Source organism: Centruroides vittatus, unplaced genomic scaffold, assembly GCF_030686945.1.
Source record: "Centruroides vittatus isolate TY-2023 unplaced genomic scaffold, ASM3068694v2 contig_551, whole genome shotgun sequence".
Lineage (NCBI taxonomy): Eukaryota > Metazoa > Arthropoda > Arachnida > Scorpiones > Buthidae > Centruroides > Centruroides vittatus.
In genome coordinates this window covers 308,865-325,338 of record NW_027122328.1, presented here as the reverse complement: position 1 = coordinate 325,338, position 16,474 = coordinate 308,865, and the positions used below count along the sequence as shown (strand labels likewise).

The 16,474-nt window shown below is 32.6% G+C and overlaps 1 protein-coding gene across 2 annotated transcripts in view; it reads left to right on the top strand.

Annotated features, from left to right (window-relative positions):
• Positions 1 to 11,948, top strand: part of LOC136978824 (CKLF-like MARVEL transmembrane domain-containing protein 4) — a 38,723-nt gene extending 26,775 nt beyond the window's left edge. For both annotated transcript variants that reach the window (XM_067274642.1, XM_067274641.1), the window contains 3 exons: positions 405 to 503; positions 6,451 to 6,587; positions 9,157 to 11,948. In XM_067274642.1, the coding sequence (XP_067130743.1) occupies positions 405 to 503; positions 6,451 to 6,582 (231 nt within the window). In that variant the 3' untranslated portion in view covers positions 6,583 to 6,587; positions 9,157 to 11,948. The remainder of the gene's footprint in view (positions 1 to 404; positions 504 to 6,450; positions 6,588 to 9,156) is intronic.
• Positions 11,949 to 16,474: the final 4,526 nt, after the last annotated feature.

Sequence of the window (16,474 nt, the reverse complement as noted above, 5' to 3'; positions counted from 1 at the left end):
ACAAATGTGTTGTTCTAAAATGCTCATTTTCATTTATTTTTTCTTTTGATTTATTTTTGATTATAATTTTTTCAAACCATTGAAAATTAATTATAAATTGGTGGTTGAGAAATACTGATACAGAAAATATACTTAGAGTATATCATTCTTCAAAATTTGAATAAAATATGCTTGAATTAATAATAATAAATAGATGCATATATAAACATCAATTAATCAGATTTTTAGATTAATACCAAACAATAGTAAAGTAATATAGCCCAATATAATTTGGCAGTCAACATTTAAAATAAAACTTAAGATTTACCTAAGATTGAATAAATATTTTATTTATTGATATAAATATTAGATTTCTATTCTAATTTTAACAATTTTACACACACATATATATGTATCTTTTTTAGGAATTTGTATATTGTGCTATTTGGACACTCTTTTACTGTATAGCAGCTATTGTTGTTGCTGCTAAAGCTTCTGGTGATGATGCATATGCTGCAGCTGCTGTAAGTTTCATAAAATTTAATTTTTATTTTTATTTCAAATCTAAAAAATGTATGCTTGTTTAAAGAAACAAGCATACATCCTCTGTAATATTTATGAACAAATTATTTTTAATTATTACATCAGAATATAATTATCCCTTTAGTCGTCAATTATTTTAACTTAATCATAAATCAAGCAACAGGAAAATCAAATATTAAAGTATCAAATTATAAAGCTATTTTCAAATTGGAAAAAAAAACATTAATTTAAGGAAAATTTATAATACAAATTAAAGAAATCTTAAATATATTTAAATTTTTAAAATAACAATATATAAAAAGTTAATTTAATCTAAAAATGTTTTTTTGAAGTAAGATTTTTTTATCTTATTTTACAAACTGTTGATAACATTGTGAATAGAACAGTTATATTTAGAAGAGATATGATAAAATTTTCTTGAATTATTTAAATTATTTTTTGTTATTTTTTTTGAGAATTGATTAATGGAAAAATAAAATAAAATTTTAATCTTATATATTTGCTGATTTATTATAAACAATGCAAAATTGAGTACTTAAGGATTTTCTGGACATTCATTTAAATATATCTTGGCTGTTTTAAAAAAATTTTTAATATTTTGATGAAATCAGTGTGTGTTCTTAAAGATTTTAAAAAATATTGACTTGTTTTCAATATAATATATATGACATAGCTTTTAGTTTCAACTGTATATATGTAAATATGAACATCTTAACAACAACCGATATATTGCAATAACACATCTTCAATTGCCATATATCATAGCCCAATGATATACGACAATTGAAGGTGTGTGACTGTATATATGGTATTATAGTAAAAAAGTAAATGTCAAATTGATTTTGGATCTGTCAGATCAAGAAAATAATGATTATAGTAAACAATAAGCAATGCTACCTGGAAAAATTTTCCAACCTAGATAACTCATTTTATAACATGATCAATCAAAAAATTACACACACAAACTATTGTTACAAAAGTTCTTTCTGTTTTTTAACTGCCACTTTGAGACATCATATCATTGTAAAAATAAGATTATTTAATCAAAATAACCTCTATTACAGGCAATATATTTCAGTGTCGAGTTACAAGTGTATTTATACCAGGTTGAAAAAATTTGGAGTTCTGGACTCAGTGAACTGCTTGAAAGTGGTTTCCATCTCTGCTTGGTTGGGGAATGTTTTCTCTTGGAAGAAACTGATGAGATGCTTGAATAAGTGATAGTCTGTGGTCTGATGAATAGAGTAGCATTAGGGAGAACTTCATACTCTAATTAGTTCAGTTTCTGGGGGTGACTTGTGACACGAGGACAAGTATTATTGTGAAGTAACATGGGTCCTTTTTGATTCACTAATGCAGGCTGTATTTGATACAACTTTCGTGACCAATTCATGACAGTATTTTTCTCCTGTAAGGGTTTTGCTAGGTTTAAGGAAATTATAGTAAATAACACCACCAGACATCACCATGATCATCTTTGGGTGAAGACTGGGCTTTGGCCTGTGTTTTGGTGCTTTTTCTCTGTCACATCATTGTGCTGCTTGCTTGCAATTGTCATATCAAATCCATTTTTTATCAATGTTATGATTTGGCTGAGAAATGGATCATTCTTACTGCATATGATTAGAGTTGAGCAGAACTCCAGTTGAATACTTTGTTCTCTTTCATTAAGTTTATGGTGTAACCAGTGGTGATATTCGGCTGGTTCGCACAGGTTCGGCCGAACCCGTTGTTAAAATTTTCAGTTTCCCGAACCTTGTTAAACACACGGAACATTTCTCAGTGGGTTTTGTTTTTTAAAAAAAATATATTAAAATATACGTATTATACTCTGTAATACTACTAAATTAGGGCCTTATACCCCGTTTGCACCGAGCATTTCAATCTAGATTGTGAGCAAGGTCAGGGAGTATGTCTTGGTGTGATCTCTCTCGACCGTTTCAATCGAGGTTTAATCGCAATCGATTCAAGAGTGTTTTTGAAAGTAGATCCGGTCATAAGAGAGATCCAGAATGCCACGCGCGCGAGACAATACAAGATGGCTGTGAAACACGTGTCGGGCTATGGACAGCGAAAGAAAAAGTATAATATATCTTGAGAGATGATGACATGTGCCTATTCCTAGAAGCGCCATATTGCGGTAAAGAATTTTGCTGCCTTGAAAAAAAAATAAAAAAGAAAAAAAAAAAAGGTCGACAGCTCTAAAATACTATACGTTCTAAATATGCCACTGATTGTTAGATATATGGTTGCAAGAAAAAGTATTGTATTTATTTCTAGCCAAAACTTCCATTTCGTTTGTCGGTGATTGTCAGGGAAAAAATTTCTGCTAGCGAACCCCTTGTTAAATATTTCGAATATCACCACTGGGTGTAACCACTTGTCAAGCTTTCTTGCTTGCCCATTGTGTCTAGATGCTGAGAAACAGTTGCAATATGTTAAGCTCTTTTGCACTTTCTCATATGGTTTTTCATCGATTGGCTTCAACTGAAGCTTTCAGTTGGTCATTATCACTGTTGGACAGATGTCTATTGTGGTCTTTATCATCAAAGTTTGTATTACCAGATCGAAACTTTTCAAACCAACATTGTACTGTGCATTCATTAGCAGTTTTGTCACCCCATGCTTTATTAATGTTATAAGACGCCTCGCTTGCTTTCTGGCCAAGTTTGAATTCGTGGATTGGGATTGCATGAAAAACTTTCATATCTATGCCTCGCTCAAAACCTCAAAAACAGAAAGTTATATTAAAATTTTGAAAAGATAAATGTTGTGTAGAAAATAATAAAAGTTAACTCACGCCAAAGTTGCATATACTTCTGATAATTAGCACTGAGTTCAGCGTTAACGTAGATTCTTCTTTTTATTGCAAGCACTTTCGACGAAAAATTACGATCGTCGTCTTCAGGCGAATGTGGAAAGAACAAATTTGAAAGAGGCACGTGCCGAACGTTCCAAACCGAATAACGGAAGATTTTCGTTGGCGAATTTTTAAAAAATATAATGTATTCTTTTAGCGTTCGGTAACTTCGCCGGTTCGAAGGAGATTTTAGATCGGCACGAATTGACGGTGCATGCGCTGAAAAGCACACACGCTACGTGTGCGCTTGTCGGCGTGTTTGAGTGTTTATGCGCTTGTAAAGAGTGACCCAAATTTCGGGCAAGTCCAGGGTGGGGACGTTGCATGCCTCTGCTGTTATTGTGAGGATCGCTTCCCAGATGAATATTATTTTTCTATTGTTGGAGCTTTTTAGGAGCGCTGTTTCTGACCAAAGCGGAGTGTAACCTTGTTGTAGAACTTTTCTGGTCAGCTCTGTTGTTTGCCTTCCTTTATTTATATCATCCTGGTGTTCCGCGATACGGCAGGCGATCATTCTTGTTGTTGCCCCTATATATTTCTCTATTTCTCCTGTTGTTGGATTTTTTAGTGGCACCGCGTAGACCCCCGATTTTTCTAATGCGCTGATTTTGTCTCGGTCGTTGCATATGGTTCTGCGTAGGCTGGGTAGAGGGGTCAAGGGGAGCACGAAGCCGTACCGCCGGAATATACGGCTAATGAGTATGGACTGTGCTCCTAGATATGGTAATGTTGACGGTACTATTGCCATTTCTTTTTTGTTGTGTAGCGTGGTGAACGGGTGGATGGAATCGTTCACTCTACGCAGTACATGCGTAAATTTGGCGCCTGTGAATCCAGCGTGTAATACTGCCATTCGTATGATTTCCAATTCATCGTTTATTAGGTCCTGCGATGAGGGAAGCAGTATCGCCCTTCTGATGAGAGCTGCTATGGCGGCATTGATATACCGCGATGGTTGGAAGGCGTCAGCTGGAGTGATGTGGGGAATCATGTCGGACTTGTGGTATACCGCAAACCGTGGTCCTTCCGGCGATTTCTGTATCTGCATATCCAGAAATGTTATTGTCTGGTTCCGCTCCTTTTCCCAAGTGAATTTGATGGTGGGATAAACGCTTGATAATCGCTGCATAAATCGGATAAATTCTTCCTCTGAATTCCCCCATGCTACTATGATGTCATCAACATATCGTAGGTATAATAGGGGGTAGCAAATAGTGAGCGGTGCGTTGAAAGTTTTTTGCTCCACGTCCCTCATGACGAGCTCGGCCAAGACTGCAGAGAGGGGGGAGCCCATAGGGACACCCTGTTATCTGCGAGATAGATTTTCTGGTTAAGCGCCATAGCAGCTCTCATCAGAAGGGCGATACTGCTTCCCTCATCGCAGGACCTAATAAACGATGAATTGGAAATCATACGAATGGCAGTATTACACGCTGGATTCACAGGCGCCAAATTTACGCATGTACTGCGTAGAGTGAACGATTCCATCCACCCGTTCACCACGCTACACAACAAAAAAGAAATGGCAATAGTACCGTCAACATTACCATATCTAGGAGCACAGTCCATACTCATTAGCCGTATATTCCGGCGGTACGGCTTCGTGCTCCCCTTGACCCCTCTACCCAGCCTACGCAGAACCATATGCAACGACCGAGACAAAATCAGCGCATTAGAAAAATCGGGGGTCTACGCGGTGCCACTAAAAAATCCAACAACAGGAGAAATAGAGAAATATATAGGGGCAACAACAAGAATGATCGCCTGCCGTATCGCGGAACACCAGGATGATATAAATAAAGGAAGGCAAACAACAGAGCTGACCAGAAAAGTTCTACAACAGGGTTACACTCCGCTTTGGTCAGAAACAGCGCTCCTAAAAAGCTCCAACAATAGAAAAATAATATTCATCTGGGAAGCGATCCTCACAATAACAGCAGAGGCATGCAACGTCCCCACCCTGGACTTGCCCGAAATTTGGGTCACTCTTTACAAGCGCATAAACACTCAAACACGCCGACAAGCGCACACGTAGCGTGTGTGCTTTTCAGCGCATGCACCGTCAATTCGTGCCGATCTAAAATCTCCTTCGAACCGGCGAAGTTACCGAACGCTAAAAGAATACATTATATTTTTTAAAAATTCGCCAACGAAAATCTTCCGTTATTCGGTTTGGAACGTTCGGCACGTGCCTCTTTCAAATTTGTTCTTTCCACATTCGCCTGAAGACGACGATCGTAATTTTTCGTCGAAAGTGCTTGCAATAAAAAGAAGAATCTACGTTAACGCTGAACTCAGTGCGAAATATCAGAAGTAAATGTTGTGTAATATGTACAGAAGCTTGCACTAAAAAAAAGTCATAACTTGTCTACATATGCCACCACAGTCATGCTAAAAAGTAATTTAAAAGTAATAGACAATAATTTGACAGAACTTTTGTAACAACCTGCTATATTTGATAATGTCAAATATAAAAAAGTACTTCATCTATCATATATTTATATTCTTAGAAATGCTTTAAGTTTTTTTTACAGGTTCTCTTGAATTTATATAGAATTACTTAAGACTTCTTAGTTAGCCCAATAGGTTTTAAGTAATTCTATATAAATTCAAATTATAATTAATTTTACTTAGTTCATTTTCACACATTAATTTAAATTACTTACATAGCTAGATTAAATTTTAAAATGAAGAATTAATACAAAAGTATGCCTATTTACAACTATGATTAAACTCTAATTATAACTTAATAAGAAAAATTTGTTATAAAGTTTTGTTTCATGCTTGAATAAATAACATTGTTGTAACTTTATTAAATTGTTTCTGTTTATAAAACTTTTTCTGCTTTCATAATAAAAAATCTTAAATCTTCTTGTATCTTTCATAGGTGTGTTCTTTGACGTCCGTGAAATCCTGTCTTGTCTTCACATTCAAATTCCAGATCTTTTCCTAAAATGTTAACTCTTTTTCTGTCTTCCCTTATTTATTCTTGTCTGTTGTGTTAATATTTGTCAATAGCTATGTAATTGTCTTCTTTGAAAACAAATTAATTTTTTTATAATTATTAGGTATTTGGATTTATTGCTATGGTTATATATGGAGTTGATGCATTTATAAAATATAAAGCTTGGAGACGTGGTGATATAGCTCAGGGCGAAAGAGTTGTTTCTACAACTACTACTACACAGACTGCATATTAAAAAAAGTAAGTGAAGTTATAATATAATAGTAAATTAATTTCAAAGGAAAATATCATTTAATTTTCCTACTTAAAAACATAACATTTTATCTTCTACTTCATCTTTAGAAATTCAATATATTTTGTATAAAGAATGCACTTTTAATGATTATTGCCTAAATTTTTATATACTTGAGAAAATATTTACATTTTTATGTCCTGTTTTATATAAAATTTTTCCTTTGGTGTCATTAAAATATGACATCTGCACTGGAGAGGTAAGGAAATGTAAAAATTTTGTGATAGTGTGGAAGATTATTAGTAGAATAATGTTATCCTAAATATAACCCTACTTCAACAGTCGTATAACATCGGGATAGGATATCTATTTTAAATATTCTCAAAGTTTTCCTATTTGAAATAATTTTTTACCAAAATCGTTTCTGCAGAAGTATTGAATATTTTGATTAATGTCACACAGCCAGTTCTTACTTATTTAAATAGTTGCACTTTAATAGAAGTGCTGTACTAAAATAAGTATGCTCTGTTGGTAGAACGCTACATGGCAGCAATTTAATCTTTACAGATTATAAAGATACTGCTGAAAGATATACTGATAACTTATCTTTAGTCTAGACATTATTAAGTAGAATGTCATCAGACTCTTCTGTTATAAATCAGTGAATTTCTTTTCTGTTGGCCTATTTTTAAAATTAGACACATTTTGGCAGGAAATATGAATTAAGTAACATAATGTACTGTAGATCTGTTTTACAAAAATGATTGATTTTAATATCTGGGTAGCAGTTCAAGAATAACATCAGTCATAAATATGGGGTGTCTAAAAATTGGTGAAAAAATGTGACAGGGAGGAGGTAGGTGGTAAAAAGGACATAAAATTGCGGCGTCGTATTTGAACAACTACTTGCGCAGTTTCATCCGGCATGTTCTTAGTTTTGTGAAATAGTTTTATCAATCGAGACTTCTTGGTGAATGAAACAATGATTTATCTTTGTCATATAAAAAACTGAGACTGAATTATTATATTATTAATCAAACAATAAAATCAAATTCACTATTAGACTATACCTTGGCCAATTAAACATACAAATATTATGTAATTTAGATTAAAGGTAGGCAATTAGATTGTCATCTTGTATTAAATTTAATCCTAGTGCCAAGAAGTACAATAAAAGAAGACCAAAAAACTGTTTTTCAATGTTAAAATAATCATATTTTGGCATATACAAGTATTTTTGACAGTGTATTACCATCTTTAACAGGCAGATGTGAAAATATATTAAAATTATTTTCTGTCTATATTAGAAAACCTAAAGAAATATTTTTATTGGTCATGGTTTTTGGAATTGGAGTTGGGAAATGATGAGGCTGCACAACCCCACAATTGCATTTATATGCACACACCACACACCATGGTTAAGTTGTGTATTTGGTTATGTTTATTGGGTTTTGGGTTGTGGAGGATGGTGGGGTGGAGCTTCCCCTAAAATATTAAAATGCATTGTCATTGGGATTAGGTATTTCTTTAGAGTTTCAGTCTTCTATTTTAAGTGAATGAAATTTGAGTTGAAAGACTTGAGAACATATAAACTAAGTTAAATAAAAGTATTTAATAAAATTAATTTAGAATATTCTGGAAGAAAAGGTTGATTTGGAGCAGGACTCAAACCCACAATTGCTTTCTGTGTAATGTATTGCTAATTGTAATGAATCTGGTTTTATCATTTGATTAGTGATATGGTTATAACATATACTTGAATCTAAGCCTTACAGATTTTTTTCCTTTTGAAAAACAGACAACTCCCGACAACAAATACTAAACAAATATACTTTGTTTGGTACTTATTGGAAATAAAGTAAGTTATGTATCATTGTTTTCAGTAGTACCGAAGTTGGAAACTTCTTTGCTTCCCATGTTAAGCACTTCTGATTCAACACTAACATTGTTTTAGTTGTAATTTTAATAAATTAAAACTAAATTAATCAACACTGGCTTTGATGTTCACATATCTTCCCTTATGCACTCTTACTCAATGATGTCTAAATCATCAGAAATGCAACATTTCTTCAAAGAAACGCAACTTCTGAAATTTTTGTCTACTTATGATGTCACTATAATAGACTAACAGAATTTAGCTAAGTTGACCTCTCAAATATTTTCTGTTAAGAATATTGGCCTAATAAAATCATTAAAAATGTCCCAATGGAATTAGTGACGAAGAAATAAGATGCAACACTAGAGATTTCTAATTTACGGAATATTACAGTGAATCTAAAGGTGCATTTCTTTATTTCACCACTGCCACTCATCTCGGTTAGAGTCGTGTTTGTTACTTCGTCGTCAGAGTGCACGAGCATAAAGAAACAATTTCGTAAATTGTCACCATGAGTAAGTAATTAAGGATTTATTAGCATATGAAAAGTATTCTGTTAATTCCTTTTATAAATAACTTTCTTATTAATAGTGTTCATTTGATTTATATATATAATTATTACCAAGCACTGTTAGTGCAGAAATAGCTTAATTATAATAGCTCTAATAGATTCTAACTTATTTTTAAACTTGATTTTTCAGAATTCAAGCTCATGAAGAAAAAGTTTACCTAACTTCATACAGCCATGATCACTTAAGTTACCAAGATAATTTGAAAGTTTTTTTACATTAATCATTTAAAATATTTTTTATTTAATAATAATTTCATAGACACCATCGCAAGTTTACAAATTAATATTTACATATATATATATATATGTTTGAGAAATTATTTATTTTAACATTAAAGTTTGATCAGAATCATACTAAAATTAAGAATCTGCATATTTTTAATTAACAAAAACATTGCAAAGTAATATTTAATTGCAGGATATATCTTAAATGTAAGTAAAAACTCGACTTCTACTAATTAATTATAAATTTCTTTCCGACACCGAACGTAAGTGCGAGAAGAATATTATACTAGACTTGCTCAGCAAGTAGCCGAGATCTGTATGCATTTAAGTTCGGCCGGGAAGTGTTTTAGAATCGGAAAATCTGTTGCTCACTGTTTATCGTAATGGTTTAAAATGTACCGCAGTATTTGTAATTACTATATTTAAACAGTCGGAGATTACATCGTTCCTAAAGTTTAAATATTTTACGACCCAAAATGTATACTGGATTATTGCTTAATTATGTATATAAGGTTTATGGAATAAAAAAAATCGTGTGTGTTAAATCTATGCAATAAAACTATTTAAGTATATATCTATGTGAATGTAGTAAATAGTTAACAGAGAACTTTTTGACAATATTATTGTTGTAGTTGTCAAGTGATAAATTTATAATTGTATTTGTATTTGCTTTCTAAGCAGACTGTTTTTATTTGCTGGCGCAGATCATTAGCTAAGGATAAACATAAATGTCGATTCTTTCGTGCACCTCTATTGTTGTGCCTACATAAAATATATTTTGGAAATTGTATCCATACTAAATGTCCATACTCTACTAAGATTTTCTTGTTATAATAAATATAAATTGTTGAATACTTTCAGAGCTGAAAATCGTGCCAATAGCATATATAATATATGAAAATTCTTGCTGCGCCGACGTCTGTTAATACGAAGTTACAAATCTATAGTGCAAATGTATTATTTTTGATAAAGTATATTTAATATATTGAATAACGATTTTTGTCTGATGTTTGGGTACATTTTAAAGATAAGGTATAGCTTCTGCGTATATTTATATTTAAAATGTTTGATCTATGCAGATTGTTCTAAAAGTAAACTTCTTATTACTTAAATTTTTAACAAATTTTCTCAAAAACACATACATAAATGAAGTTTCAAGAGAAGGAAAACACAGTTTCTATATTTTGATAAGTGAAAGTTTGTCAGAATAATCATTGGTAAATTCAATTTTTGAATCGAATAGTAGTTAATTTCTCAATTATGATTATATAATTTTCTGTATCGAGAAAAATGTTTCTCGGGAATTACGAGAAATCCTCGTTAGTTCATAACCGTACCGTTTGTCCGGGGATATAGATTTACACGTTAAGAAATTCAGAATGAAAATTCTGTTCAAACCATGATATGCATATGTTAACTTGTTCGTTTCATAGTATGGAGGCACTTCAATCTAAATAATAGACTAACAACAACACTATTATTATCAACACGGCTTTGCTATTACAGTAACACATTTTTGGGTGTCGCCTTACCACAGAATACCATTTTTCTTTTATCGTAAAATATGGCCGGTTTTAGGGATTGCAAGATTGGGATACGAGTAGCAGGTCAAGATATTTTTAGGGCTCTAGGCTTGGGCCACTTTAAAAATAATTTGGGGCCGTATCTTGAGGAATTTTGCTTTGCTTGGTATAAAACCTATTCGGAACCTACCGGGTTGTCACCGGACATGTGCCGTTTACCCGTAATTTATATTATTATTATTAATTAATGAAAACAGCTTTCTGAACACACAACATGTAATTTGTGAAGAACACGAATAAGGCTGTGTGACATTTGGCATACCGTGCAGAAACACATAATCACGACTTTGAATTATCAGAGATTTATTTCGTCGCTCAAATTTATAACTAACGAGGATTTCTCGCGATTGTTTCCGAAACGAAGTGGAACGGGCTAAGATAAAATCAACTCGTTCTGTTGTAATTTGTCACGTTAAAACGTATGCTATCATTAAATATAATTGTTAATTTCTATAATATGAAGTTATTTGATCAAACTCTCTGGTATATTGTCAAGAATTATGAAGATTACAAATTATTTTTTACACTATTTTGTATCTCTAGGAATAGTGGTAGCTACCGAAATATTGGGAACAGTTTCTTTGTAATAATAATTGTAAAAAAACTAAAAGAATACAAATTACTATGTATTAATTTGGTATATTCTTTTATTTGCTGCCATTTATATAAAATCATTCCTAAAATAATAGGATATTATTAGAAAAACTTCAAAGTTGACATTAAATGAAAATCTTGAAAATGTATTAAATATGTTTAAAATATTTATTTTTAAACTGTAGTTAATATATATAGAACCAAAATGTTTTGGAAATGAAATTTAAGTGATTGAAACTTTAGAAATATTTCTTTTGGATCAGTTTGTATTCATTAGAAAGTTAATGTTAAAATTAGTTTAATTTTATTGGGACACATTCCATTGTGATGTCTTAGTATATTGTGTAATATATTTACGATTTCTCTCGATTAAGTGAATTTTGTACGATTCGAATCACTTTCCTGCATAAAGTATAGCCTGCGTGTCTTTTTGTCACGTTAAATTCGAACTTGTCGTGCACTTTCAATTTTTACGAATGTATTTATGAACTATCATTAAAACTTGTGTTTAATTATTAAAGGTGTCGTCTGTTATTTTCGTAAAATTATCTTAAGACTGACATTTTCCCCATATCGTAATCCCTGCAAAAACCACACGTTTAGATTCGACCGGTAGATTTGCATTACAAGTATTTGTAACGGATTGATTATTAATTGGACAATATTGACCTTAATTATCCTCAACTTTGTTTAATTAGGAATTTAACGAATAAGAGATTTTTATTTTAAAATAGAAATTAAAAATAAATAACAGAGTAAAATTTTGCATTGTTTTATATAAAAATCTGAATGCTAATACAGTATTGATATTTTTGTGTGTCTATAAATAAACATAAATCCTATAAAGGATTTAAGATTGCAAGGAATTGTAAAATTCCCAATTAGTTTCCTGTAAAAATACTGTAATAAACCGTTTGGCCAATTAAAATTGAATATAATCAACATTCACAAATATGTGTCCGTATACAAGACAATGTTAATGTTAATAGTATAGTTTGATCCCCGTTAAATATTTTCTTAATTATATCAATTTAATAGAAAATATACCTTAGTTATATTTTACCGCCATAAAAATTCAAAGTAGCATCGCCTCGTACTTAGAATTTAATTTGTTCCGGAAGGCCGTTCAAACTCCAAATAATTTTTTCATTAGAAATAACAGAAAACGAATGACGTCTAACCTTGACATGAGCCTCTAGGAATATACCGTACATCAAAACTAAAATATTTTTTTAATTGTTTTTTTCCAAAATCAGCAGAGAGCTAATTTGGATTTTCTGATATGAAAAGAACATAAATCTATAGGGGGGGAAATGGCCCAGGGGAGAAAAAAATTTTTTTTTACCAATGGCATGTTAAAATCTTTATCATCATTATGTAATTCTTACAATTGTTTTTTTAATTTCAACTTCATTCTTAATTTTTAATGTAATTTTTATTCCCATAGTTTCCAAACAAGGAGCATGGATGCGACATGTCAATTTTTTCTCGATGGACATACAGTATAACCGTGTAACACGGATTCGTATAACACGGCAAAAAAATTGTGATCGTGTTCGTGTAACACGGTAAAATGTCGTCGCCGACTCGTGCCGCGACGGGATTGGTCGAATCTGGACCAATAGCGGATATTGTACAAACCGTTGAGCTTAAACTAGCACCGGACCTACTAAAAAAACACTTATTTGACGGCCATAAAAATTATATTCTTATTAATGATGTCCCCAAAGTTAAGTTATTTTTCTGCGAAAAATTTGCCGATCGGGAAACATGCACCCTCCGTTCGACGAGCCGCTCCGCCACGAAAATAAGCTTAAGCAACGCCGTCGTCGAACGGTGCACGCTCGGTAAGTAATCCTACAATTTTTTGTTTATAGCATAGTTTATATGGATTATTCCCAAAAAATAATACGTGATTTGGAAATGTCGAGTCAAATTAATCTAGAATCGATTAATTTTATGGAAGAAAACCTTTCAAACAGCCATAACCCCTAAACTGCGCACGTGCCGGGCTGCGATTGGCTCACGTATTTAAGTGACTCGTATGACACGGATTCGTATAACACGGAACGTATCTACCGTGTTATAGGGGGGTCTACTGTATTGCTTAGATTTTGCATATTCTGGACATGTTAATATTTGCATTGAGCCAACCCAGCCATGAGAATCTATTGCGTTTTAGTAAATTCTGTTGCTCTGTATAATGGGTGGTTCCTGTATTGTCTATTTTAATCAGTCCATTCAAGTCATTAAAAAAAAAAAATCCTACAAGAAAATTCATCAAACCAAAAATCTTAGCCCTATCTTGCCCCGTGGTGTTACGGTCGGTGAAAATAGGGTCGACTTCGTTTTCTTAAACGAGAACCCTCATTTTTTATTGTGTGTTATGTTTCTACATAAAAAGCAAACAAACTTTTATCCGAAATATTTTTTTGAAGTGCCCACGTTGTAGCATTTGGATGTTTTTAAAACTGGAAAACACGAGTGCCTTAAATATAAGGTTATATAAATGAAGGTATATGAGGACATATTTAATGCAAACCACATTACTTTGTTCAATAATCATAATGAAAATACTTTGATGATTTCTTACAATATTGGGTAAAAAGCAAATAATCTTAATATTTATAGCAAATTACATATACTGTAGCTGTTAAGGACTTGTCACACCAGTTTTCAATTGGAAAGATTGCCAAGATTTTATTAAACCAATATGTACATTTCAGGCCATATATCCTTTCTTGGTTGGTTATAATTCAATTGTTTTCATATTTTCAAATTGAATTTGTATTCTTTCCCAAGATCCAAGTCCTTTTTCTAAGACTTATGGTTATTTCTCTAAGATCTAAGTTCCATTCCTAAGGATTTGAAAAGTTTTCATCCCGAATCCATCCTCTCTAGCCAGTCGGTTCTCTTGGGATACACTCTGGTCATGTTAAAATTTTAAAGTTTCCTAGGCTGTGTTTCCCGAGTGGCCGACCATTGATACCTCGAGTTTCCACCTGACCAAAACATGACCTGGACCATTGACTCCTAAGCCAATTGTCAAAGGATTTATCAACCAAGACAGAGTCTAGAGAGGATCTGAATGTTACTTTCTGTAGACCAATATTAAGAACCGAATCTTTTATAGGAGACAAATAGATAGAAACTTTGTAAGCATTTCTATTCAAATAAGCGGGTTCTTTTTGTAAATGGTAATCCCGACTCGGTGTCCAAACCACACTCGCATACAATCTTCCGACCCGCTCGTCATCCAGACAAATTTTGGCTATTTTTGAGCTAAATCGGCAACCTCGCAAAAACGTCATACAAGAAGTAAGGTTCCTCACATATCTCCAAAAATATCAGTCTGTGATGTTCTGTAAAAGAGTAGTGTACATCCTCCATTTTCAATTTAACAGACAGTTAAATTGAAGATGGAGTTAAAAGGAAAAATAGGCAACAGTTTTTCTTTCCACACACCTTCTCAGAGAAATGTCCTTGCTGAAATAAATCAAAGGTAATATGGAAACATGCAAATAGATCTATTTGGCTAGCACACTCTTCTGATGTACAGTACATACAAGAGCCAACCTACATAAAGCCACGTACTTCAGAATTGCCCAACATCCCGACCACATTAGGGCACTTAAATTTTCAAAGCCGAATAAAAGGGGGTTTGCATCAATTTCAAAGACAAATATTTTATTAGGAGCAGACTCAAATTTATAATTTCCTATTAACACACCATCTTTAAAATTTCAATGCTTTTTGAGTGGTTTGTACGTTACTTAGTTTCGACGTGCGTGTATCGATTGGTTGGTTTTAGATAGTCACACACCACAATCTGCCAATCAACGGAACATGCCTTCTGGGAGGTCTTTTAAGGGAAATTGGCCCTTATTCAGATGTTAATAGATAATGCAAAAAATGTCAGTACTGGTAAAAAGTTTTATTAGTGCTAAATTAGCATCATGTGCTCCTCAAAAGTTGTTTTGGTATCTAGAAGATTAGTCCATTAACACTGGTAATTCCAGCATGACTTACAATTTGTCATTTTCAATATTGTAAATTCCGTATTGGCAAAGTGATTCTGAATGGTTTTGGACTATTCCATACTCGAGACATTCCTTTTTTCCTAGTAAGGTCGGCTTCCTTGTCAAATTTGCAGATTTAACACCGTTAGCCAAATCAACTTCGTGGAATATATCTAGGGTCTGTGTAATCCCAAAATCTAATGGTTTATGAAAGTTGAATAGAAAATATAATGAAATTAATGCAATGGCACAAAAGTTTAAGACATCTTTAAACCAAACAAGTACTTTTGTCCAAAATTAAAGACAACTTCGGGCTTAAATTAACACTAGTTATAGAACAGTGAAATTATTGCTCAGACTCTCTTCTCAAAATGCACTTAATTAAAAACAATCTTTTAGTATGCAGCCTTTTTTTGATTACTCTTCAAATGCTTTCAGTCATTTGAATGACCTCCTTCGGGAAACAAAATCAAATGATTCCAATTTCTACAGAACAAAACTTAGAAATCAGAATCGTTTGATTTTGTTTCCTTGTTTTTGATTAAGTCTTAACACTTCCATCAACGATGGAAGTGTTAAGTGTTATATTAAGTTATGTTAAGTGTTAACGATGGAAGTGTTACGTAACAATGGGAGGGTTAAGAGAAAGCGACGTGCAAGACGCAGATGCAGTTTTTTTCGTTTTTGCGGGAAATCGAACATATTTTTAGACCTATCTAAAAATTCTGTAATTAGTCTGGAAACAGGGAGGACCAAATTCTTGCATTCTGTGAAAACGGGTAAGGTTGACTATAATGTAATAATCTTAATATTCGCTAAAACGGTTAGAAGTTGGAAGTTGAAATTTGGTACACAGTTAGGGTACCAGATTTAAGTATCAAAGTGTTAATTAACAATGGAGAACAAGAGAAAGTGACATGCAAGATTTACAGGCGCTGGAAAAAAAAGAAAAAGAGTAATATGTTGGAATATATTCGATTTTCAAATTTAAACAGATTAGTTCGATTTTTCTTGACCTTTCAGGAAA